The sequence below is a fragment of the Python bivittatus genome, unplaced genomic scaffold, assembly GCF_059951505.1.
Source record: "Python bivittatus isolate LINGU-HERP-01145 unplaced genomic scaffold, Pbiv_v1 ctg000020_np1212, whole genome shotgun sequence".
NCBI lineage: Eukaryota > Metazoa > Chordata > Lepidosauria > Squamata > Pythonidae > Python > Python bivittatus.
This window is the reverse complement of record NW_028277030.1, coordinates 43018113-43045700: the sequence shown is the minus strand read 5'-3', so window position 1 is coordinate 43045700 and position 27588 is coordinate 43018113. Positions and strand designations below refer to the sequence as shown.

At 37.1% G+C, this 27588-nt stretch overlaps 1 protein-coding gene across 2 annotated transcripts in view; it reads right to left on the bottom strand.

The window, feature by feature from the left end:
* Positions 1–27588, bottom strand: part of RIMS1 (regulating synaptic membrane exocytosis 1) — a 256269-nt gene that overhangs the window by 6877 nt on the left and 221804 nt on the right. The window contains exons 25-27 of one of the 2 annotated variants that reach the window (XM_088137738.1): positions 14321–14556; positions 3122–3263; positions 1604–1716 (exon numbers count right to left, since the gene is read on the bottom strand). In XM_088137738.1, coding sequence (XP_087993864.1) covers positions 1604–1716; positions 3122–3263; positions 14321–14556 — 491 coding nt within the window. The remainder of the gene's footprint in view (positions 1–1603; positions 1717–3121; positions 3264–14320; positions 14557–27588) is intronic. The other variant, XM_088137735.1, reaches the window with a different exon arrangement.

Below are 27588 nucleotides of genomic sequence, written 5' to 3'. Positions count from 1 at the left end.
AACCCTACCCTAAATAAAAATACAGCGGTAGCTGAAGCTGTGGCCAAGTTAAGTTGTATTCTTGCTCAGGAAACTTTAAGGCTGCTCCTTCTCCTTCTCCTGCTTTACTTGGCATCAAGCCATCAATTTTCAAAGAGGAGGCTGCCTATTGGCAGATCTTCAGACAGAACTCCACTCTCTGTAAAGGAGGCCAGTCTACATTTTGGAAGAGTGGATTCATTGATGCATGCAGTTTGTACCTTACCTTTATATTGGCACCATCCTAGTACACTGGATATATAATTCATTATGTTCTGGGAAAGGTAGCAGAGTTATGGGAGTGAAGAATTCCAAGAAGAGGAAGAGAGCTAGATGGTTACAAATGGATCAGAATCCAATTGTCTATGCATTAGAGCTGAGTGATGCTTCAACATAACTTTGAAAAGAGCACCCCTTTGAAACGGCTTCGTAGAGCAGATGGTCACCTTGCTCCTAAGAGTGAAGCAAAGTGACCTGCTCAGCCTTCTATTACAGACCTCAAGGTACTGGAGAACAGTGACAGAAGCCTTTGGCCCCAGCCTTTGCCTCCTTGGCTGAGGAGCCTCCCAGGATGGACAACTTGCAGCACACCTGAAGCTTTCCAACCTGGAGTTTTCTCTGCATTGCTTGCCCAAGTCTTTTGGTGAATGGTTAAAAGAATCAAGTGGTGTAGAAAAACTCTTTTGTACTGCTCTGCTCCCCTGGCCTTTTGCCAGCTCACAAGGGATTGAGAGAGGCCAGCTGCTTTAAACTGATGGGATCAGATCCAGAAATGCCATGAATGGACGCTCGTTGATGGAAGGTACAGGATCAGGGGAACACACATTCCAGCTTATCCTTTCCTTGGACCACCTTGGCTTCCCTGCAAATTTGTCCCAGAAGTTTTTTTCCAGGACAGCAAAGGAGTTGGTAGAAGGAGAGCTGTATAAAAAAGGGGAGAAACTACCCTTCTGTCAGCAAGAATTCCCACAGGTTCAGATGCTCTTTTAGTAACAGAAGGGCAAAACTGGATCCAAGCTAAGTTTTCTGGACATTGTTGTTCACCTGCTTGAACATTTTCGCTAGAGTGTGATTAAATGTTTTCAATAATAATTAAAAAAAACTATTTAAAAAGAGAAAATAAACCGTGGAGCTCTTACACAATCTGGTACAGACAAAGATAGAAAAAGTCACAAAAGAAACTCGAGCTATCTATTTCAACTTGAATAAACTGCCTTCATATTTCCTTTTATGCAATTAGCTCATGGTCCAGGCTAAAAGATTCAGGAATGTCAATTCACTATATAGCCCACAGAAATGGCACAGCACATAGCAGTGCATCAGCAACTCTCTAGACTCTGAAATACTGACTGCCAGAACATTTACAGCATTTTGCATTTTTACAAGACAGACTATTCTCTTATTTCACATAGCATTTCTGTTTTTGACTGCAGGCTAACTGCAGTCATCATATATATACAGAATGACTGAAAGTGGGACAAATTTTTAAACGGTTTGATTAGAAATGGACATGATAACCCCACCCTCAAACAATGCATTTTTAAACACTAATCTGTTTTGCAGGCAAAATGAAATCTACTCTTACCCATGGCAGGAGTTGCTAACGTCTGTCGTCCTACTAGCTGAGCCGGTCCAAGCCCATCTAGAAAATCACTGAACTGACTATCGGCACCCAGTCGAACTCCAGGAAATATTAGGCTGTAATAAAAACAGAGTAGAAAGGCTAAAAAATAATTCATACTATCTGGCTATTATTTTGGCATGGCTCTCTTTTTCTAAATGCACAGCTGTGAATGAACATACATTGCCATATTCTTGAACCCTGGTCTTTTTGCAGCTCTTGTTCATTTCTGAAATTGTCTCATAAAGTATGACAATGCTAGTATTATGGAAACAAAGAACCCCAGTGTACACATCCAGCTCAAGTGGAAGCATCAGGTGTTCTGGGCTACAATTCCCATCCTCCATCAGCACTCTGGATATGCTGACTCTCCATAATTGTAAAGGCAGTAAAGAAATGTCCCCATCTTTCCTAGTAGCACTATGTGTTGATGGTTCCATCCGTCTAGAAACAGCTGGGGGCAAGCCAAGGTCCTAGGCAGGATAAAAAATGGTGTGCACCCATCCCAGTCACAACACAGCTAGGGAAAACATTCCTGCAACTTCTCCTTCTTCCTAGCAATAACAACAGTACATAAAAGAACCCCAAATTTGGCATCCTGTCATGACATCAGAAGCCCTATAGCAGAATTTGGCCACCTATTTAGGACCAAGGGCCATATCAAATATGTATGGATTTGGATGAATGCAGCCAATTGATCGAAGAACAGTCTTATCTTATTTTCAGAGATGATATGACTGGATTATTCATTCAAGCATGGTTGTCACAATTTACATTTTTCCAAAGTGAAAAAAAAAAAATCAAAGCGTTCAGATGAATAACAGCCTAGAGGTGTTGCCCTGAATCTTGAACCAAATTTAGGCTGCTTCTTCTTGTACTACTACTTTTCTGCATCCTGGTGGTTCCATTTTTGACAAATGTCTGGCTAAAAGGAAACTAAAAACCTCAGCAGAACATCCCATATTTAAAATCAAATTAGGGCCTTTGAAATTAGCAGATCTACCCGGAAGGCTCTATTAAAGCTATCACATATTAAAACAGCAATTTAGGCTAAAGTTTTCTCCTGGGATCTTCAAACACTAAGTAGCAAGTCTTGCCAGAGCATAACCAGTGATATTTTATCTTACAGAGTCAGCAGAATCACCCAAGAGAATATCCAAAGTACTTTTTCTTCACTACTGAGCAACCACAATTCCCACTCAATTCATCTGCAATGAGACAGCAGGGTTTTTAGGTCAACCTTGTCCCAATTTATCTTCCTTTTCTGTTCTATATAGGCACTGCTGCTGCTAATTCTGTGTATTCCCCCTTCTCCCCAACCTTCTTTAAAAGATTGCCTCTCCTGCCGGGGCCCCACAATTGGTCTGCCTCCTGATGCATCACTATGGACACCCTAAACCTTCTGGGACACCCACAGTTGCTATAAATCACCTGCCTGCCTGACACATATAATGGGTCTGGTTCTCAGAGGCTTCAACTCACTTTCCTTCTGAGCTGTAACTGTTGATACTACCATCAGTTGATTCCCGACTTGGCTGACGGACCATGCGACTTCTCATCTCTGCTGCCATTCCTGTCTCTGTGCTTCTTTGTATCGTGCTTTTTAGCTTCTTGTTGCCTGTCTCTAAAACAGACAGAAAAACAGAAAGTAGCAATAGTAGTAGCAGTAGTAGAAACTATAGTATGAGAGTTATGGGGAATTTTGAAAGAATTATAATGTTGTAGTCACGTATGTTGTTCACTGTTGACTAAAATTCGAGAATTTTGAACTTAATATGGCCTCTAAATAACAGGCAATAGGACTGCATTATAATCTTATTCTTAGCAAGCATGCTATCCTGTAGACTACATATTTCAGTTCATTCATTAATTTACCTACTCTCTTAAGAAATTCATTAACACTATCTTGTTAAACAACTCATTCCATTTTTTTCAACATGCATTTGTCTTTGTTGTGATTTTTTTTCTAGAATTCATCTTGCCATCTGCAGCTGCAATCCTGCACTCACTTACCTGGAGCGTAAGTTTAACTCAACTCCACTTAAACAGAAGACATGTGGAATTGCAACATAGCTGATTTTTTTTTTCTTCAAAAGAGAGGGATAAAATGCAACGATTCCTCATTTATTTTCTGCATATTTAGATAGGCATTTATAAGCCCTGCCAATTGAGGCTATGCTGGGTTTGCAAGAGCCATGCTTATATTTTGTGAATGTGTACAGCAACTTCCCTCCAGATAGGTTGGATTGCGATGCCTATGAGCCCTCAGGGGGATCCCAGGCTGATGAGGATGTTGCAAAGAACATAATCAACTGAAGCGTACTGCCGGGTGGTGGCAAGACCCACCGCTGACTTTATGGCCTCACGAGACACTATTAGTTACTCAATGGTCTCACATCTTCTAAGTACTGAGAGAACAGCCTCATGTCTTTACTGCTGCTGTGCAGTTCCCAACTTTTCCTTCCTGTATTGCCCTTTATTACAACCTGATTGCAGGCTGCCCAATAGGGTGGTTTTCTATGAAAACCCCTAGTGAGTACAATGAATTAATGATGTGCAAGGCTTTCATCCATGATACAGATACAGGATGGCTCTTAAGTTATCCTTTTTCATTCTGACAATCATCCTCTCAGGTATATGCAGCTGAGAGAAACAGATAGCCAACAACCTGTCTACAATCCAATCCAGTCCCACATTCTGTCTGCCTATTGCATTGTAGTGTACTGGTTATTTTCTAGCTTTGTAAAATGTAGAAAAATTGTCCATGTCTCTGTTGTAGTGGTGGCTGAGGATTCCTGGTATCTCAAGGTGGAGGAAGGGTCAAAGGGTTCCTCTGAACTGGTTACTGTATGCTTTTCGTGAATCCGATGAGCAGCTGCCTCAGGCCACTAGGAAGGAAATGCTGACCACTGAACAGCATTTTGTGGTGGATTATGGTCACTTGGAAATCATGCAAATGGCAACACCTCCAAATTGTATGCCCTTTAAATAAATTTCATCATGTAAAAAAGGTTCATAAATAATTGATAGTCACAATTCATCACCCCACCATTTTGATGACAGATATGTGAGAATTCTTCCAAGAAAACATTTGATAAAAGGTCTTCCCATCTGAGCATGTCGTTAACAATGGAAATACACTCTTCTGCATCCCCATGACCTTCCCTCTCTTGATTTGGGTTAGTTGCCTTTTATGGGTATCTTGGCTAAGGTTCAGCTGCAGAGTGAGATGCAAAGTTGTTTCATTTGACAACACCTTTACAAATAATGGCTAAACTTAAGAACACCAATCTTTTCTACCGGCCTTAACTGCAGATATTCACCTGTCCATGGCAACTGACTGCATAAATAGCATTCTGTGCTTGCGTTGAGCTGCTGTTAAGGATTTGAAGGTAAGATGCAGAGAAAACTGTTCAGATGCCACTATTAAAACATGGGCATTATGTTTTACCTTAGTACTTCTGAGTTTCAATGAAATGTTAATTATGAAAATGTAAAAGATAATATAGTAAATACACTGCTGTAAGAGACACAGATCTGGATAAATCAACACATTCCTGAAGATCTATTGCATTGTGTATATAGAGAATAAGACTTAAGTGTGGTTACACTTAAACCAACTTTTGCCCTTGAGAACTTTTACCTACAGACATACAGAGACCATAAAATAATTTCAAATGTGAAAGCAGAATTAAAAACTTAAAGCCCCTTACTCTAACAAGAGTAATTGATTTCTAGGATTCTCTGGTATATGGGTTATGCAAAATGAACTATCTGCCAGAAATTTTTGATCATGTATCTTTGAAACTGGAGAGTAGGTCAGAGGCATATGGGGGATATGGGGTGAACCATCCTGCAATGATTAGATAAAGAAAAATGTTTAGTTAATGCTGACTAATGTTCTAGAAGGGTTGAATAATTCAACCAATTTGTTTTTGAAATTCAAGTTTATATATGACTCTGTCTCATTACAATTATAATAAATGTAATTTTATCTTTGCTTTTTGTTGATCAGGAATAGAAATGCACTTGAGAAGTAGGCAATGTTTCAATTTCCTTCTGCAAATACACATCTGGGATACTTGTACACTTCTGTTTACACACCACACTGGCTGCATAATGGCCAGAACTCTCCAGTGGGCCATGTTCCCATGACAAATTTTTGGGATTTTTTGAGGGAGAGATTTGTAGCATGCACTTTGGAGACTTTATATTTCAATTACTAGATATAAGGTTAACAGTTTAAACAGAAATCATTCTGCTAGAACCTGTAGCTCTGTTCTACACATGTAAATTGAAAAGATTCAGCAAATAAATTGTACAAGTAATTTCATTACGCATCACAGTTTTAACAGAAAAGTGTTAAAGTAAGAAATATTAAACATTTGTATTTCATACATCTGATTCTGATAATATAAATTGATCTCAAAACAAATCTTCAGGTAAAAGAGATGTTTTGGAAAACAAACAAACACACTCTTGTAAATATGCCCAAGATATTGATTTATAAATATATTTTGGCTATATAAATGATTATGGATATATAATAAAGAGGTCAGTGTCTTAGGATAGTATTGATGAAAGTATGGTTGAAATACTGTGAAACAAATGATCAATTGCAAAAGAAATGCATTCATAAGGCTATATTTTTTCACTGAAAATATTTTTTCACATAATTTCACATAATTATTTACATATGATTCTTAGTCTTAAATAAATAAAAAAATATGAGGCATTTGATATTGTACTGAAGTATATGATCTTTTCACTCAAGACATACTTTTCCATATGCACTTTTCTATTGGTAACTTCAACAATGGAAAAGAACAATCTGTCATGTAGAACATGAAGAATGGGCCATTGCATCCTATCAGATGGTTGCTTCATTCTAGAGTATGAATACTACATGATGGGGTTTTTTTGAGAACTGGGTGTTATTCAGCAAGTTTGACAGACATCCCCAAATTTTCTGTGCATTCACACATTAACACAATTTATTGGATTCACTAAAATGAACTCTCAGGATGGATGAAGGGCCAACTCTCCCACTCTCCCTTTATCCTCTACTTGTCCCATCACATGGAAGGGCTTTCTCACAGGCATACTTGGATGCTCTTCCAACAACGGTACTATTGGGAAAATTGAATGGCAATACTTATCAAGAGTGTTTAGATGTCTGCTCAGATTCCAAAATTGAAACAGTAGCACATGTATTTCTGAACTGCCCTATTTACAACCCTTACGATAACTCTCTTATCATAAACTACCCAGATCAATCTCACATGCAGTTGTGCGCTACCTTCTAAATGACCAGGATTGAGAAGTTTCCAGAATGGTGGCCAAATAATGTGCCATTCCAATAAGTCAGAAGTTACTGGACCTGACTGCATTCTAGATATATTTAGTCTCAGGTAAGAATATGTTTTTACTGGATATTTATATTCTGCTTACTTTTCTCAAAATTTGAATTTTTTTGGCTATGACCATATATTTTAATAAAGTTAATTTGGATTCACAGAAGACACTAGTTTTTTCCATGAACTGTTAAAGAAGCCACAATGGCCTGATTCACATATACTGTTAGACTATACACCATAATTTAGAAACTATAATGGCTAAAGTAATACTTCACACTAAGCCACAATAAAACCCATATTTTGGCTTAGGGCAATGTGTGAATCCAGCTGCTCCCTTACTTAGATCAATTTTATGTATACATATATTCACATATATTCAAATTCGAATATATATATATATATATATATATATTCAATATATATATATATATATATAGAGAGAGAGAGAGAGAGAGAGCGCGCGCAAGAGCGCACAAAGATCTTAAACATATGCTCTAACTTGTCTTCTATGGCCCTTTATTGATCTTTATTACTTATTTCAGTTGTCTGTTTCCTGGGATGGAAATGTTGCACAAGAGGTTTAAATGCTCATATTTACATTAAATACTGAATTGTATTTTAGAGCACACGGAACTCTGGAAAAATAATCTGCTTTCTCATCACTCAAGTTTATATGAAGCCTTAGGTGGGTTATGTCCAAATCTAAATGTGCCTAATTTTCAATGTTTCAACAGTTGACAGATTCTCCTACACAGCAGCAACTAACAAAGTGCATTGCATACTTTTTCATTTCCCCTGTGTTTCAGTTGATTTGGACAAATGTATCCCTTCCCTTTTCATCCCCACTTTGAGTTGGTGACCCCTTGCTGCTTTTGTCTTCACCACTTTGCCTACCTCAGTGGATCTTCATTTAGGTGTACTACTGTGTGTGAATGTGTAATGCAGACACAAATAGAATATTTCATATTTCACAGTCTAGGAACTTAGTTTTCTCCTCTTTACACAAATTACGGACTTGTTTTGTAAGACAACAATCAGCAGGATCTTACATTCTAGAGTACTGACAGCCTAGGTAGCTATATATCAAATCAAGTAAATTGTAAACAGAAAAGTAAACAAATAAATTTTACAACTCAGTAACCTGATCTTTTTGCATGTAACTTTTAAAGCTTCTAACTGAAGTGGAAGGAAGAAAACCATCTGCAATGTTTAATCCAGAGGTGTTACGATGCAGAAGAATTAGTGTCATAAAAGCATGTAACTCCATCAATCAATAAACTGTATCACTCCTCAAAAACCTTGGAAGCAGCCCCCAGAATCTTATATACATGATTAATTTCTTTTTTCAGCTGACAAAAGGGCGAATTAAATAAACAATTGAAGAATTATTCTTTTAACTGTATTTAATTTAAATATAAAGAAAATGAAACTATGTTTAATGTTTACCCATCTATCACTTTTGGCAGTATAACCTTCAGCCTGCCATTCTTGTCTTGGAAGAAGCTGTGCATTCCTGATCTATTGCTCAAGGGCATCTCTCATGGAAGGGAAAGACATATTTGTCTTAGCCTTCAGCCAAACCACTTACACTTGAGAAAAAAATCTCTCTCTCTCTCTCTCTCTCCTCTCTCTCTAACTCTGGGAGGAAGGCCATTAAAGCCTTTTGCTTTTCTTCATGTTATACTAGATGATGATCACTCTTAAACTGAGACTGTAGTAACTGATACTTCCATGGTATGTTCTGAAGTTATAATAAAACATTTGAGTTAATATTTTTGCAAACATCTGTTGTCTCTTACCTGTTTGTTCCTTAAAAGGAACAGGAGGAAATGTAATAATGGCTGATTTTAATGCAAGGGCATTATTCTTATAATAAAACCTGTCCAGCTATAAATCGTTTCAATGCCTTTTGTCAGATAATTTCTAGAATGAATCAACTATAGGCTGACTTTATGGGATTAAATGGGTGCCAGTTTGCACTTTCCAGCAAGTATTAGACAGGTCATTTAAGAATGCTACAGAAATGCATTGCTCCATGGCATTTTTCCATAATGGGGGACCAGTGAAATATACTGAAATGTTTATACTCTTATTTCATTATCTGCTTGAAAGATGCACTACAGCATAATTTCTCCTGAAATGACCTGCATTTAATCTCAGGAGTGACTTTCCTCTTTTAGCATATTGTTTCATGTCAGAAATAAGGAGGCAGATCAAGCAAAGAAGCAACTGTTATGTCACTATCCAAAGGGCATATTTCAATTACTGAAAGAGCATTTACAATAGGAAATATAGCAAAGGCATGCTTACAAAGAAACAGCAGACTTTTTTTTAGTGTTTCTTCCCTTAAGTATCTCATTGTTGAGATAATATCCTAAACATTTTTTTTATGAAGATGTATCTTTGAAGAATGTACACTCATTTTTCTGACAATCCGCGCACCAGATAACACAGCAATCTAAGTAACAAACCATGAAAAGGTAAGTTCCATCTGTTAACTTAATTTACTAATTGTGACACATTTGTGTTTAGTTTCAGTTTTACTGAGATTCAGTTATTTTACTAACTCCATAGCATAATTGTAATTACCTTAAAATAGATTATACTGACTTAACATTAAAAAAATTGATTACACATTTGACGACTTATATAGCGTACATATCATACAGCTATCTCTTAAGTGTAAGCAAATCTAAATATTGTCCATATTAGTAAATCCTCAGTAGGAATTATATCATAAATCATTTAAATATATGGGTGGAGAATCAAATGTAGGTTCTTACAGGGCCCTTTCATAAGTACGCGCATACGCACCCACACCCACATGCAGATGTCATCTGCCAAACGCTGGGTTTCTGTTTTCTCTCTCTGTTGGTTTAGCTGAGAAGCAAAAAAGATCGGGGATCACACTACTGGCTTTTCAAAGTAGCATTCCACTGCTAAGATCTGGCTGTGCTGGCTCTTTATAACAAACGCTTGCTAGTAAGAATACGGTGTGTCCTAACCTCTCAGCAAGGACACCCATTTCTTACATCCTGAGCATTTCATGACTGTTTCTGCAGAGATCATCTTCGTTTTATTCAAGACGACCCCATGCCCGTTTCTGGAAGAATCATAACAGGCTGATACAACTAAGAAATCAAAGAGGAGAGATTTATCGGGCAGCAGTCTTTAAAGAAACTCATCCCCTGTAGCAATCAACGGAAAGCATAAGAGCACACTGGAAAACAGGTCTTAAAACATTGCTCCACATCCCCATCTTCAGGCCCAAGGGGATGGTCGTGATGTTGCTGATTCTCGAGCACTGCTGTTGGTTTTGCAGCCCCACATAGTTCCTGCTCTTTAGACTGACAGGCAGAGAGCAGTTCTTTATAGCTGTTGTATAACCAGTTGAACAAATGAAGCAGTTGAAGGAAGAACAACATAATTCACCTAAACTTAAGCATTAAAAATTACAGCAACAAAACATGGGTTCAAATCTCCTGCATTATAATGAAAAGGGCCCTGAATCCTTAACTTTACCTGAATCATGTTGTTCTCCACCAACAAAACAAATGGAGACCATTTCCTTTCCTAATGTTATAATATTTACCCAGAACAGAACCCCAACATACTTCAGCACTGAGTAGACAAGTATAGGATTGCAATGGAAAAGGCTTTGTGTAATTTTTGGTTCAGATTGCTAACCAATTAAGAGACAGATTAGAAAAATATAGGCACTTAAGTTAATGTCAAAAAGGGAGACAAAAGAAGAGACATTTTTCAGAAACATACATATATACCATTTGATACCTAATGTCATATTTAAAAATGAGCTAGTTTAAGCTATTAGATACATATTAACATTATACCTGGAGTACTTTCAGACTTCTGCATCAGTACGATAACACCCATTCTGAGTGTTGGTATAAACATATAGTTCCTTATCCAGAACAGTATTTCACTCACATTTGTATGTTAAGAAATGAATATATAATAACAATTGAATATCAATACATTTATTTAGTCTGTTAATTTTTAAGCTCCGTGCATTTCCAAATATGCCCTAGAAGGATCCCAACTGTCAGACCCAATCAGGAAGTTTATAAAGGTACCAGAAGGAATGTGAAATTATTTTATCAGCAATGTTCATTCCACTGATAGACATACTAATATAGCCCACAAAATGACAATATAAAAGAAATGGTGAGAAACCCTCCTCATATTTAATTTACCTAAATCTGGTTCAATCAGCATGCAGCAGAGATCAGGACATATAGGAGCAGGGATACCGGATCTGGGCTGCAACGATATGGGCCACCATTTGATGGGAGCAAAAAGTAACGTTTCTGTATTCCTGGTTGCTGCAGCTCAGATCTGAGGTAGTTGTACTTATGAGCAAAATCCAATCCACATTAGGGAAAGTTGTAAATATGCTTGAGCCTTGGTTTAGATCAAATTCTTTCCATGAAGTACAGCTTTATTATCCTCTAACGCTTTCTTGTAAATAAGCTTTGGTTACAAAGGGTTACAGACATTTAATGATATCCAGGTAATTGAATATAACAAATTACATCCAGATACCTTCTAGTATCATATAAATAGCATTAAAAACATGCATGCAAGTTAGGATGAACTTGGTAATAGCTATATTCTAGTTCCAAAGCTTTTGTATAAAATATACATGCATTGTTCACAAATCCCAGGTCTTCACTTCAGGCTTCTTCATCAGCTTATGAGCTAGAGTGTAGGACAACAAGGGAAACACATTTGCAATCAATACAAACACTTCCTTGAGAGTCCTCAAATAACAGTCACTTTACATAAGCAAGGCAAAAATTTGTTTTATTAAGTAATTTGAATGTAGAGTGCCATCAGGGAAGTGAAATGGGTAGAGAAATTGGAATAATGTGAACATCTATAATCATGAATACACCTGTTTATTTTTCTCAGATTACATTATAGCAATTTATAGCTTCATAAAATATTTATTTATGTCTTGACAAAACACATATAAAACCATGTTAGTAATAGCTAATAACACTGTAAACTGTATCTACAATTCTAACAACTATTGTTATTATTATTATTACTACTATTTAAAATATGACCCTATCAAGAGAAGTATGGCATTGTTCAGAACTGCCAACAGAAGCCCCATGTGCAATGGCTTTGTCAGCCCAGTAGCAAGGTACTCAAAGAACCCATCTCACAAGTTCTTATTTAATAATAATATTCATTAATTCATTCAATGTGCCAAATACAGAGAAATCAGCTCCCCACTTCCCTGAAAATGAAAGGAACCATCATTCCACTGTACTAGAATTGTGTTTGGCAGTCAACATACCAAGTTAAAAAAGGACAATTAGTGCCAGGAAGGAAGGAAGGAAGGAAGGAAGGAAAAAAAGAAAAAGTATTTGAATGTATTGAACTGTAATGGCTACAAAAACAAACAATCACACATCTATTACTCATATATTACTCACTTAGTCAAAACAGGAGTTATTTTATTTCATTCACAGATTATATTAAATGTTGCCTGTTCATAGAAAATGAATAAAGAACAAAACAAATTATGATGACAGTAAAAATAATGCTAACTCCCAAGCTGAACCAAAACATCATTGTTAACTGATTTCTAACAAATATATAAGTGATCCCAACAGTGCTTACCATAACAGCCTTTGCTATTGTTGCACTGTTAAAAGAACCCAAAATGTGCACCAATATCAATTAAGAATACATGACTGGTGAATATTTGATGTGAACTATGAATCCTTAGTGACCCAATCTATTTTCAATAGGACACATTTTTTTAAGAACAATGTCATTTTCATCACAATAATAATTTTATTACAACAGAATATAGACATTCATCACTTAGGCCAAGCATGCATTCTTATATACATATGTGTACAGACAAGAACAGCAGGGTGTCTTCATACTTCATGTTAACGCTTTAATAGAAAGAGTGAATGTAGGAAATCAACATAATGGAGATGGCTTTTGCTTCAGAGACAAGTCTGAAGCATTTTTTATTTCTAAGTAAAACCCACTGAAATAAATAAGATAATACACTTAATATCTGATGACCCCATTCTTCTTAGAAGTAAAACTTAACATTGATTTGTGAGAGATGCAGAGTACCCTGAAGCTCTGAGATGGCTGTTTGGTAATAAGAAAAGTGCTTTTAATTATAGCCCTAAATTCAAAAGAATTAAAATGAGTAGAGTTAATTTTGCACACTATTTCTGATATGACCATTCAGTAGAAGTCTAGATATCAGAAGAGAACGTGTTCATGCTGCTGCTGGCCACCACCACCTTTGACTGGGATTAAAAGATATTTTAAGAGATATAGTTAAGCCCCCAAACCAACTAGGACTCTTTTTTCAAGAATCTTGCAGAGACAAATATTTCACATAAAATGACTTTGAATATTATAAAACTCTTAACTTCAGATTTTTCCTGTAAAACAGACTGACACATACACGCATGCATTTTTTATCTGCAGATTTATTTGAAAACCAGGCATGTATAAGACACCCTTGAGTATTTAAGCAGCTGAATTTCATTTACCTTATCAGTGTTAATGAGGTGGGAGAAAGGGCAATTAATTAATCAATTTTAAAAAGAGGTAGGAGAAAGTAAGATAACCCAAACAGAAATATTTGACATACCTGCAGACTGTGATAATCTTGACGATGAAGTGAAATCACTTCCTATAAATCTGTCTGAACCCTATATTTAAGTCAAGATTCTCTTTTTTCTTTTTCTTCTTAAGCATCAGCTAAGGAGATCTACACTCATCAGAATGAGGAACAGATTCACAAATTTGAAGAGAGCTGTGAACCTTAAAGCATTCTTCCATCTCTCTATAGTATCTCTGTTCTTTCTTTAGGCTATAGAGACGAGGCTTTTATGATTTCTAAAGTACCTCAAGAGAAAAGAAACTTTAAAAGCATGTAACATAGCATCATGCTATATTCTTATTAGTTTGCTTGACTGAGCTTCTTCAGGGACTTCAAAAATATATATAAAGTAGCTATCATTTGTTATTTTCAAATCAATACATTCATTAAAAAAAAAGTAAATTATTACAGTGTTATCACTTAAAGCCTTGAGGGTACTCTAAGTAGTCTCTTTCAGGTCAACTTACAGATTACGGGGGCAAAACAAAATTCCAGAGTGCTTATTTCACAATATTTCATGGTTGAAAATAATGACTGTACCATAGCCCCAAAAGAAAATAGCTGCTTCTTGGAAACCGCTTGGGAGACACCTAAACCATGTTTTGATCACAGATGCAAAAAGATCTATGATCTTGCTACATTTATTTCACTCACCTGTTTGGCTAAGCTGGGATGTGCTTCTGCTTCTGCGAGATACCATGGCAACCACTTTGGCACTAAGGCTTGATCTTCTCTTCTTCCCACCTGTTCCAACTGTCCCAACCGCAGTATCTGATTGACTCCCATCATTCTGTTCCAGTTTATACACCTCTCCACTCACACTTGTGCTCTTTGTGATGATTCTCCCTGAAGTCCCCATCCGTCCGCCTTGCATTTTAGGAGTAAACGTACTATATTTTCAAAGTAAAAACATACATGTACATTTAAATTATGAATTTAAAACACACTAGTGTTTTCTAAAAAACATATTGATAAACTTGTTTTGACCTCCCCTGTCCAGATCTTGATAAGAATACTTTGAAACTTGTTATTGAAATACACAATTAAGTTGGGTGAATGCCAGTCCTTAAAAGTAATGCCTCCCCTTCCCTAATCAACTAATTAAAGCAATCGCTCATTTCCCGTTTCTTGATTTAATGATATTCTAATTTAATTCACTGGACTGCTCACATCCCACCTGCAGTGCGAAAGGTCATGACTTTTCCTAATGACAGACAACTTTCAAAGTGAAGGCTAGTTAGAATACTTTGCTGTGCCATAATTATGATCTTCCATTCCTTCCATTAAAACTATACATAATGGGACACAGAGTTTGAGAGCAAACGTGTGCCATCCATAGGGATCTCTGATTTGAACCAACAGTCTAAGGCAATGTCATGTGCAGCCTATTACAGTTGTCTGACAAAGTTATATTGGAGGAAACGAAAACAGATAAACTTCCAAGTTTCTTCATTTAACTGGGATATGAACCTGAAAACAATGTTCGAAAACAACTTGAAAAAACTTATCAGTCAAAAAGCTTTCTAAATGACAACATTAGTATGGGAATATTGGGAAAGACAGTTCAATCTTATTTCATTATGTGAAACCAAGGACATTTTCTCTGAGAATATTTTGCTTAATCCTACATGCTTAAATCTGAAAACCCCAAGGAACTGTTCCACATTGCCAAAAGGAATTTTTTTAACTACATGAAATAAGGGCAGCAAACTTTTGACATTTGTAGCTATTAATACACTATATAATTGTACCTTATAGTACAATCCTGTACATGTATATTCAGAAGTTGAGTCTATTAAATTAATGGAACTTCCATCTAAAAGTTAAACTAAAGGAAGGGGAAACTCTGTAAAAAAAACCAAGAAAAAATATTTTTTTATTTGAAAATGGTGTATGTATTCATAATGATGTATAAGCAGTATCTAAGTAATAGCTGAAATGTAATGTTCTCAAGGACAGAAGAAGGCTGCAATTTGCCAGCGGAACATAGCCAGATGTAAGCACTTTTATATCCCATTGATTTATGTGGGATTGCTCTAACCAAGTACTTAATTCTCTTTTGAAATAAATTGATCTTATTTTTTTCTGGATTGTATCCAATCCTTTCTTCTTGTTAGTTTTTCCCCTTGGAAGAAACACCATGCAGCCCAACTTCCTCGCCTGTTATCAAGCAATCAGTGGATCATTGCATGTGTTGTACATGCACAAATATTGTGAATCCTTAACTTGGGTAAAGAAAGGATCTTTTACATAGAAACAGCAGACATGACTGGCAATGAAGTAAAACAAATCAAGAAGCAAAGGAATAAAACAAAATTCATTTATGTATACCAGAGAATAAAGGACTATTGTTTGAGCAGTTCTGATGTGATCATTTTATTGCCAACAAATTTTAACCATTACACATCAGTCTTATTTTGGTGAGGCATGGATGTTTCTATCACAACAACCCTAATTTATATAAGAATTTCCTATGCCAACAGAGAAACTCCAAAGGTGAAAAATATAGATTGGTTTTATAATAGTAGCCATAACGATATCATCACTACCACCACCACAAAACAAGAAAAAAAGTCAATTCTGTTCCTGAGCCTGAAAGGCAGATAAAAATTTCATACATGAAAAGATAAATCTAATTTTTGCTGGGAAACAAACTGAAGTAATTGCAATGTAAGCTGTGCTTATTATTGCACCACTATTGGTTTTAACTCTCTGTTCTTAAGTGCCCTCTACATTGTAAAAATATCAAAGGCCCATCCCCCTTGAGATCCACTTCCTTGAAAACCTGATATCAGTGGAGTTGCACGGCTACAGTTCTTGGTGGATTGCATTTAAAAATAGGTAATTCTGAAGAAATCCTCTTAGTATTTATTCCCAACCATAATAACCTCTTATGAGTATAAAACTAGATAAGTAAGGAACAACATGAACTAAATCCTCAGCTCTAGGAAGATGAAAAGGTTATTATTCATTACATGTATTTGTTCTTGAAATGCATATAGAAACTCTTTGCTATACTGTTATTGTTTCGGAAGTGTTTGCAATTACTAATGACCCAAGAATTAGGATGCATGATGGACACACAACAGAAAAAGATTTGCAGGACTAGAACTCACAGTCTCCCAGTGCCTTAACCACTACACCAAACTACAGTGTATAGTATAGACTTCCATTACAACACTAGAAATAATAACAGTAGAAAATCCTTGGGGTATGTGATTATAATGGCTGCCAAACATCCTGATAATTACGTGTCCCACAGCTCTTATCAAAGGGATAAGGAATCATAATCCTTGGCACAAAAAGCTCTGAGATAAGCAGTTTACTAAAATCCATGCTAGGATTTTACTAAGATTACAGAAGCTTCCAGTGATCACAAATGAACATCAAAGCTAAACTCAGGGAAGTAAAATTTACTTTCTGATAATTGAGAAATACCTTGCTTTGACTGAGCCTATCTGAATCAAGGGAAAGTTTTACTACGCCACAATCCAGAAAGGCTTATAGTATTTATTTATTAAATTTCTCCCCCGCCCATCTCCCCCCAGTGGGGGACTCTGGGTGACTCACACAAAACATTAAAACCATAAATACATTACTAAAAAAGAGGAAAAGGAGAGTCCAAGAAGATGAAGAATCTGGGGCTGAAGACAGCAGGTCTCTATGGGGCTAGCCATCCCCACACTTGAAGTATTCCCTCCCTACCCCAGGCCAAGTGACAGAACCAGGTCTTCAAAGCCTTCAAAGTAATCCTGTTTGGCAATGGGATGCTGGGTCTCCCCCCCCCCCACTCCACAATGATGGTGCAATCTCATTAGACTACAGGACAATCAACTTTTGAAAACTGAGGATTTCAAAAAGTATTTCTGATATTTCACAGGAATATGCCATTCTATTAAAAAAAGGAAGTCCTTAGGGCGTGAATAAATCTAAATTAGTTTTCTATTTCAGGATTAAGAAAGGGATTCTTGCATGATTGCTTCTCAGTTCTGAAGAGAACTTCAACACTTATATGTGAAATAGCAGGGACATCTAGAGCTCAGAAACAAAATATCAAGATTCTACCAAGATTCTTGTCTAGATTCTTGAGTAACCCTAAAGCGGATTTAGATCTTTCAGATGGACTTACGTTATTCTTGAGACCATATCCTTCTCATCAGAATACACAAAACTAAATCCAGGTTCTTTCAGCAGAAAAGTAGTCCATTGTAGACAGAGAATTCCTTGCGCATAAAGGAACTTGTCATTGCATATACATGTTTCAGGACATTAAAATTCATTATGGGTCTAATACTTTCCCTCAAGAAGCACATAAGGTTGTCACAGGGAAAGTTTAAAAGTCCTCATGTATGAAGTAACATCGCCCATGATATTTTGACTTATAGCCACAGAATTAGGAATCCCACCAACACTGACAGAGAATAAAAACCAATTAAAAGAACTCATGTTTACCTATTAGAACCTGAGCTGTTCGAATCACCAAAATCTTACTTTGATGGCACAAGTAAGTAAGTTACACTTCATTGCAATTTTCCGTATGTATTTTTTCAGTGATATGATGCAATTGGATTGGGAATGAAAAAGACACACTCTACTTATTGTGGGACTCAAATTGAGCAGCATGATAAAATAACAAATTGGTCACTCTAAAGTTATCAAAATAATGTTTAAATGTGTAATTCAGTTACATGCACATACATACAGGCACACGACAACCCTTTCCCCCCTCAAATTCAGTTTAATATATAACAAATATCACATTGGAGATGGTATAATCTTAGTTTGACAAATAAACTTACATTTATTTAATATCTGCTTTGTAAAATGACTCACCTATGCACTCTGTGAAAATACATCTTTTTTTTGAAATGAAGGTCAGCAGCACAGTTGCTTCTGAACAAGATGAGAATCACTATTTTTCGATCTTGTTGATCTCTTAGCATGGAAATCTTTGCTAATTTCATTCACAAATAGATCATCCCTATTTCATATAATTCTTCAGCACAATAAGAAATGATCAATAGCCCACAGTCTTCTTTTTTGACCATAGGTAGGTTTCCTTATTGTGGTTTGTTGAGAGAATCAGGGATTTCACCAATGCTAGTAAGTATGCTTTCTGCTTTCTCTGCTAAATACCTACTAAATCTGGGCTTCTATGGATCCCTTTAGAAGGAGGTGGTCATGAATATTAATTTCAGAGCAAGTAGCAATCCTGGACCAAAGAGAAAGATAATCATCTCTATTTAATGAAGAACATAATATTTCTAAAAATAAACTACCCACTGTTATTTCAAGTGTCCCATATTTAAGTGTTACTTCAGAATGTCTGCAGTGGCCCTTTCAGTCAATCACAGAGAAAATCCTTACCTTGAAAAGAAAAATTAGTCTTTTTACAAATTAACTTACATTGTAATCCTATACAAGCTTTCTTGCGAACAAGTTCTATTTAGTGAAACTTAATTATGAATAAATATTTATAAGATTAGAATGTAAGCAAGAACTATTTAATTTAAAACCAAATGAAAGCTTCAATTACATTGATCAGAACTGTAGACATCTAGTATTACATTTCTGTCTCCAGCTCTAACAGTTGAAGTGTCTAGTAATAAAATGTCTTCACCGCTGTCATTTTTCTCAATCGGAAAGGAGAGTAATTTGAGATTCACACTATAATCAACTGTTGAAGAGCACACAAACTGCTGAATATTCCAAACAGCTACTTAACATGAATGAGAATGAACATGATAACGTACCATATTATGTATCATAGACAGGGGTCCCTAACTTTTTGGCTTTGGGCACTTTCACAAATGGCTGCCATGGATGACATGGCCAGTCACCAAAATCTGTCTGGAGGACTTAATAGGGTTACTCCCCCTTCACCATCCTAAGCCTGTCTATCAGATGCTATCTTCTACCATCTCACCTTCCTTTTGTCATTTTCTAGGAATTCTTCCAAACAAAACAGTGGGCTGTGGCCAACCACAATTTTTGGTGGCCAGAAGTTGGAAACCATAATCCCTATTTATGGATTCAAAAGCAAAAAGCTACTTGGAGTGTGCAGCAATCTTTTTATGCCTAAGGCAGGACTAGAACTCACAGTCTCCTGGTTTCTATGCCAACACCTTAACCACTACTCCAAACTGGCTTTCTTGCATGTTTAAAATATATATATATTTGTGCTCATATTATTTCCACCACATTTAAGAGTTTCTACCTTCTCATTCTTAGCTTCTTTTAAAGATGAATAATTGCTCTTATGTTAGAAGTTTATCATTTATGCATAGGATGACAAACTGCTGTGTGACATTATGTTCAAAAGTGACTCTTGGATTCTCTTACAAGACATCTTGTTTTTATTCAAGTGCTAATGTACTTATCCTGTAGCAATCTGACATACAAATGATAATCACTGCCCTTTTCAGGTCTTGATAGAGCAACTTAGATAACAAAGGAATCATTGTCACAAATTGGAGGGACGCTGCGGTACATTACCGCTGATCTCAAAGTGTGCCTAGAGTAGTCATCCCAAAAGAGAAGCCTCTGAACTTCACCATGATAGACCCTTCCCTGGAGGACTGAATAGAAGACATTAATGTAAGTCAGGATCACTTCTGAAATCCAAAGGGGCAAGGAAATTGGTCATAGAAGGCTGCTTTTGTAGATCTTAGAAAGCTGCCTTGAGGTCTCTAATGAGATCCAAAACTGGAATCTGATGTAGAAAAACTTACTGCATGCTAGACACATGCTTAAGGGTCAAGCTCATTTAACATTGTATACTAACAATTGGCTCAATCAACTAGATTGCAACTGCATTTTTAAAACTTTAAAACTAACAGTGATCCTAAAAGTACTTAGTCTAAGTATATCTTTATTGGTTTTGAATAGAAAACTTGAACAGAAGCAAAATGTCTAAGAGTAAACCACATTGCAGAGAGAATTTGCACTCCTCAGCTGTTTTAGGGTTTTGGGTCTACAATTTCAAAACAACATATGATTTTCAAAGATGATTACTTCCCTTGTTTGCAAATAGACTAGGAAGGAAACAAAAAGATCCAGAAAAAGTTTCCTACATGTTGAAGAGACCACTGGAGATGACCCCCCCCCCCAAATGCCTAAGGCTTATTAGAGAAAAAAGTATCTGGAACAGATGTTTGCACATTGCCCTGATGCTGCCAGCAAAGATTTGCAACACACGAAAGCCTGTTGGTGATGAATCCAGAAATTAGATTGACAGGAAGGAAATAATCTGCCATTTGCTTCTTTTCAGCCTACAGGCCATTAGTATCCTGTCTCAATCTCTGCCCCTTCTTATCCCCTGAAAATTGGACTGGTTGTTGCAATATATAGGAAGGGGAGAAATGTCCTGGTAAAATGAGTAAGAGAAGTACCAGGTGGTAGGCCCATTCTTAAGTTCAAGGGTGGTGGTGGTGGTGGTGGTGATTGTTGTTGTTGTTATTATTATTATTAGATTTTTAATCCCTATATATGTGCGTGTGGGAGGGAGAGAGACAGAGACAGAGACAGAGACAGAGACAGAGACAGAGACAGAGAGAGAATTCAAGGCAGTGGAACATACCTAATACTTCTGCCTCCTTTTCCCCCCACAGCTACAACCCTGTGAGGTGGGCTGGGCTGAGAGAGACTGACTCACCCAGCTGGCTTTCATGCCTAAGGGAAGCCCAGCACTCACAGCCTCCTGGTTTCTATGCCAGCACCCCAGTCACTACACCAAACTAGCTCTCTATACTATACATTGTAAAGGTAGCTATCTCTAGCTCAGGTCTATACCAATTGGTGGTGGCTCTCCAGAAGCCTTCTCCAAACTTCCTGAAGATGCCTCCTTGTTAGCCCTCTACCACTGTATTTGAGGAACCAACCAATCCTTCAAGGAAAAGGGGAAAGTCATCTCACAGCTTGCATGAGGATGGAGATCAAAAGAAATATCCTTTAAAGGATATAGTTGCTTAATCCTATCCCTAGTAATTCCTCTCCCAATGGCACTGGGCTCTACACTGCGGACTAGAATATATTCAGACTTATATACTGAGTGTGTGTGTGTGTGTTTATATTTATTCCTGACAGAAAAGGCATTTCTATGTAAAATACAGTGCTTCTAGCTTGGCCAGACCCAAAAGAGTTACTTGACATTTAACAAAGATACTTGCAGTAATCAGTTGTGTTCATTATGTGTTTGGGTTTGTGCTCTATCAGTAATTATATGTAAATAGATTTATCGTTATTAGAATTGTTATGATCCTAAACATTATGAAATAACAATATGATGCTAAACTTGAAAATGGTGGAGGATTTATCAGAGATGCCCCTATGATTATACAATATGAGTTGCTACCTTTAAACCCCAGATTTTGAGTGAAATAAAATAGAGGGAATTATTAGTTACTGAATGTGTTACTATCAAGTTTTCACTCCCATCACTCTCTCTCCTGATGGGGAGAGAGAAGAGAGTTATGAGATTTAAAAAAAAAATCTTACATACCTTTGGTTATTTGGTTATTTAGGATCACAACTAAGCAATGCATAAACATCAGTTGAAACATCTACCATTCTTCCAAACTAATGAAATAATGACATCTTGGATTACTGGTACAAATTCACAAGGGAAGGAAGCTAGCCTTTACCTCACATCAGCAACAGTATGCCTTCTTTTCTCGTCTTCCACATTCTTTTTTTTTCCACTGTGCCCCGTCTTGTCATCTAATTCCCATGATATCCTCCTTTCTTTTTTGCCATCAATTTTGCAGTTCTCTAAGGATTTTGATCTTCCCATAGTCACAACATGCAGGCATGCAAAATTAAATGTAGATAACTCAAAATGAAAAAAAGGAATTATGAGGTACTTGTAATCTGTCTCACGTGTAGTCTCTATCTTCATAACCAACCTTTCTTCCATCCCACACCCTTGCCTCAATCCCCCTTTCAAATCCTACATTGGTTTAACCACTCCCTGCTTCTAACAAAGTGAGCTGTAGCTTATACCTTTTAGCAAAATTTGTTAGTTAAAAAGGTGCTGTTAGACTCCTGATTTCGGGCTACAACAGGTTAACATGTCTCTCCTTGTGCAACATCTAGCTTTTTTATACCCTTTCAACAAAAGAAAGAGGGGAAAAAAATCATCCACTGAAAACTTTTGATTGCAAAATCACATGCTATCTGAAACCAGGGCTGCATTAAGGCCAACCGATGCCCTAAGCCCAGCGCAACAATGGTGCCCCTTGGCCCTTCCATTGCTTAACTGACCAGACATTAAGTCTCAATAAGTGCTGAAGGTGAATTGAGAGATTAAAAATTCAGTTTTCTTCCAGGCCATCTCTTAGGCCACACACCACAACTATATTAACCTTAAAAAAAAAAAAAAAAGCACTAAATAGCAGTAAGCAATAGAAGCAAATTATTTACTTATAACTAGGGCAGCAGGAAAAAGAATGCAGATTCTCAACATTTTTAATGCATTTTTAAATAAAATTGTTATTAGGGGAAAATGGAAATACAAAAATTTATTGGAAACTATTTTTAATCACCCTCCCTAAGATTATAAGGCAAAATAAGTTAAAGGCATGGTAGCTAAGAGAAATAACCCTGTGGTGACCCCCTTCCCTTGGTACCTTAAGCGCGTGCTTCATTTGCTTAATGGTTAATCCAAGGCTGTCTGAAATGCAATAAGGTTTGCTGCCTATAAGGAAAATCTTATTTTTTCCCCTGGGTTTCATAATGTAGAAATCTTTGTGCAGTGCTCTTTACTTTATCAGTTAAACAAAGGAGGACTCTTCAAAAAAAGCAGTCACACTACCACATACAGTAGTTGAAGTCAGACAACTCAAAAGGTGCCAAATTTATCAGAAACTTTTTTTTGCACTTTTGTACTCTTTCAGAAATGAAACAGACTACTATTTGACTTGCTAAACTGCAATTCTTATGCCTAAGAACTGAAATTTTAAGATAGAGGGAGTCTGCTACATAGTAATATTAAAGATCTTATTGCTGAGAGGCATGAAACAAATTATTTAAATAGCAAGAAATGTATTGAAATCTTACTCAGTCTCTTGAAAAAGAAATATAACTGCTAATTCAGGGACATTGTTGCACAACCTTTACTTGGAATAAATCCAATCAAGCTTGATAGACATACTTATGAATAGACCTGCGCAGGATTATACTTTCAATAGGTTTCTAAAAAGAAACCAATTATTCCATGATTTGTCTACATTAATTAAATTCCTGTAGGCTATGAGATACTTTGCATTTTTTTTTGTATTAGTCCAAGAGATGCCTGTAACCTATAATCCTCTTCTGAATTTGTTTTTTTCAACTCAGATTCCCAAACTATTGTAGAAGGAAACAGAACAATGGAATACTGCTGAACTGGATCACATGCCTGAAATTTGTTGAAGGGCAATAGAAATCCTACAAATTCCTCCGTTACCCCCCAGGTAATATATCTGTGCCCTCTTCCCCCAAAATAAAAGTCAGAACCTTGTCTGGCATTTTATTGGGCAGATTAAAAATGGAGATAGTTGATAAAGGGGTTTTGTTTTGTTTTTGGGGGGAAAAACTTGCACACTTTCCTAGGGAGCTAAACAAATTGAGTCTTGCCCATTAGAGTTGCCCTGGGTCTTGTCATATATTGCTTATGTGAAAGAATGTGCTGCGAGGTATCAGACACTGAAATAGCCAAATCATAATATGACTGCAAACCCAAAATTACTTTATAAGGTTCCACTATTTGATCATTCTGAAGCAGTTGAAACTGTAGATTATATGTGGCTCTACTCCCAATTCTGTGACAATTGAGTATATAATTCTATTTTTTAGTACATTTCTTGGCAGAAACAAATCCTACCTCTCATTCCTCCTTGCAGACCATAATGGTGATGTTACTTTTAAAGTTGTCAAATTTTGCTTTAGAACTTGTATTATTAGGAACATAAAATGAAACATGACCATTGTTATTCAGACTCAGAACAAATGAGCAATGAGTAATTTGGCAATTCTATTTATATACAGTATTTATGTTATTGATGGCATTCTATTTCTCTTTCTTTTATAAATTATGGGATAAAAAATTATGGATTGGAATAATAAAATGTTCATGTTTTTGAAGTTTTCTATGCACTTAATATTTTAATAACTAAGTAATGTAGGATTTTGGTATTTCACTCAGAAGGTAGTTTTATACTTAGGATTTAATTATAAGTATTATAATTAAAGTATTACATTTACATATCTAACCTTTTAGCATTCTAACACTACTGTTTTATGGGTCCATTTTTCTCAATTCTATTATACTGTGTATAATTCTGGTCAGTGACCATAATAAAGATACAGTGGAACCTCGGTTTACGAACTTAATTCATTCCGTGACTCTGGTTGCAACCCGAATTGGTCGCAACCTGAAGGAAATTTCCCCATAAGGTTCAATGTAATTACTGTTAATCCGTTCTGGTGTGGAGGACAGGGAGGCGGCTCTTGCTTGGAGGGAGAGTCCCCCTCCCTACGACCACGTGTCAGGGGCGGAAAAATGGCCGCGGACCATGTGTCAGGGGCGGAAAATGGCCACAGACCATGTGTCAGGGGCAGAAAAATGGCCACGGACCATGTCACGGAAGGGAAAAGGGCCGCGTATCCTGTTTGTACCCCGAGGCGGAGTTCGCAAACCGAAGCAACATTTTGCGGCTGGAGCTGGTTGTAACCCGAAAAGTTCGTTAACAGAAGCGTTCGTAACCCGAGGTTCCACTGTATTTGATCTAATCTGATCTAATCATATGTACTCTAAGTAGGACTTCATAGTTAGCCAAGCAGCAGTATGGAAGAAATTGCACTGACTATATTTTTCAGCATTTCAGACAAGGACTGGTGGTGCAATTCTTCTGAATCTCTCAGTGGCTTTCGACATCATCAACCATGTTATCCATCTGGACTGACTACAGGGATCAGGAGTGGGGGTCTTGTATTGCTGCAGTTCTCTTTTCTCAGTGGCTGATTTCAGGTGGTGTTGGTGTGGGGGGAGGGGGAAAGATCAATCCCAAAGCCCTGTGGTGTAGGGTGCCACAGGACTCAACAACACTCTCCCCTCTCCTGTTTAACATCTATGTGAAACCACTGTGTGAAGTCATGTATTGGTCTGGGGTTAGATATCACTAGTATACAGTTGTATATCTTGACCCTAAGCTGACCAAATGATGCTCTCAAGGTCTTGTCCCAGTGTCTGGAAGCTGTGGGAGTTTGGATGGGGAAGAACAGTCTTAAGGTCTTTTAACCCTGTATGTATGTACAGTATGTATGTATGATGTGTGTGTCTGTGTGTCTGTGTGTAATAAAAAAATCTTTACAAATATATATTTATTATATATTTAATATATAATAAATATAAATATATTTATAATATAAATAAAAATGTACATTAGTATTTTGCAAATTTTTAAAATTATTTTTATCATGTTTTATGTGTAAGCCACCTAGAGTCTCTTGTATAGTGAGATGGGTGGCGTATAAATTTGATAAAGAAATAAAATAAATAAATAATGTCAACTCTAGGAAGACCAAGTGGCTATTAGTGTTTGGACCACCTGGAATGGAAGACATTCCAGTTTTAGTCCCCAATGGGGTTGCACTTCCCTATTTGGAACTGATGTGCAATTTGAGTTTTTTTCCTGGCCTCACAGCTTCTGTCTGAGGACCAGGTGGCAGTTGTGGACAGGAAGGCCTTTATACAGATTTAGTGTATGCCAGCTGTGCCCATTTCTGGATGGGAGGGCCTCTGGACAGTCACTCACTGTCACTGGGAGGCCTGCTTTGGTCACTTTGTGTGTGGCCTGTTACAATGTACTCTACACGTGACTACCGTTGAAGGCCACTTGGAAGCTGCAGCTGATCCAGAAAACGCTAGCATGGACAGTCATGAGCACGCCATAGTATGCCCATGTAACACCTCTGTTCTCTGAGCTGCACTGGTTACCAGTAGGCTTCTGGCCAATTCGAGGTGCTGATTATTCCTTATAAAGCCCTTCATGGTGTAGGGCCTGGCTACCTGAGCAACCATCTGTCTCCAGTTCTGCATAGTAAACAATCTTAAAAACAAATTAACAACAATGAACCAACATGCTCTTAACACACAGTTTATCCATCAGAAGCTTGCCATCCAATCTAACCTGAGGCCTGGGGGAAGCACTAGGTTTTAAGGGCTTGTTTGAATGAGACTAGGGTAGGAGCCACACAGGTCTCTGGAAGGATGCTGTTCCAGAAAGACAGGGACCACACCAGAGAAGGCTTGCTTCTTGGGTCCCATCAGGTTGCATTGTTTAATTGATGGGACCCAGAAGATAGCAAGTCTATCAAATCAATAACAGGGCAGGCAGACATCACAGGAGACAGATGGTTGCTCAGGTAGCCAGGCCCTACACCATGAAGGGCTTTATAAGGAATAATCAGCACCTCGAATTGGCCAGAAGCCTACTGGTAACCAGTGCAGCTCAGAGAACAGAGGTGTTACATGGGCATACTATGGCGTGTTCATGACTGTCCATGCTAGCGTTTTCTGGATCAGCTGCAGCTTCCAAGTGGCCTTCAACGGTAGTCACGTGTAGAGTACATTGTAACAGGCCACACACAAAGTGACCAAAGCAGGCCTCCCAGTGACAGTGAGTGACTGTGACAGTGTCCTTACAAATTTGGTAAATATTTGAATGACATGCCACAACCATATAATTGATTTGGGGTTGCTCAAAGGAGGCTACTATACAACTAGGCTTAAGTTTTAAAGACTCCAAAGATATGATACAGAAGGAGAAGCAACTTAAATGCTGAAACTGCTATTTGATCACAATTGCTTCATTAAATAAGGATAGACCTTTTTAGATGAAATAAAAGCTCTTGTTAATTGTTCATTCTGAGAGATTATTTTT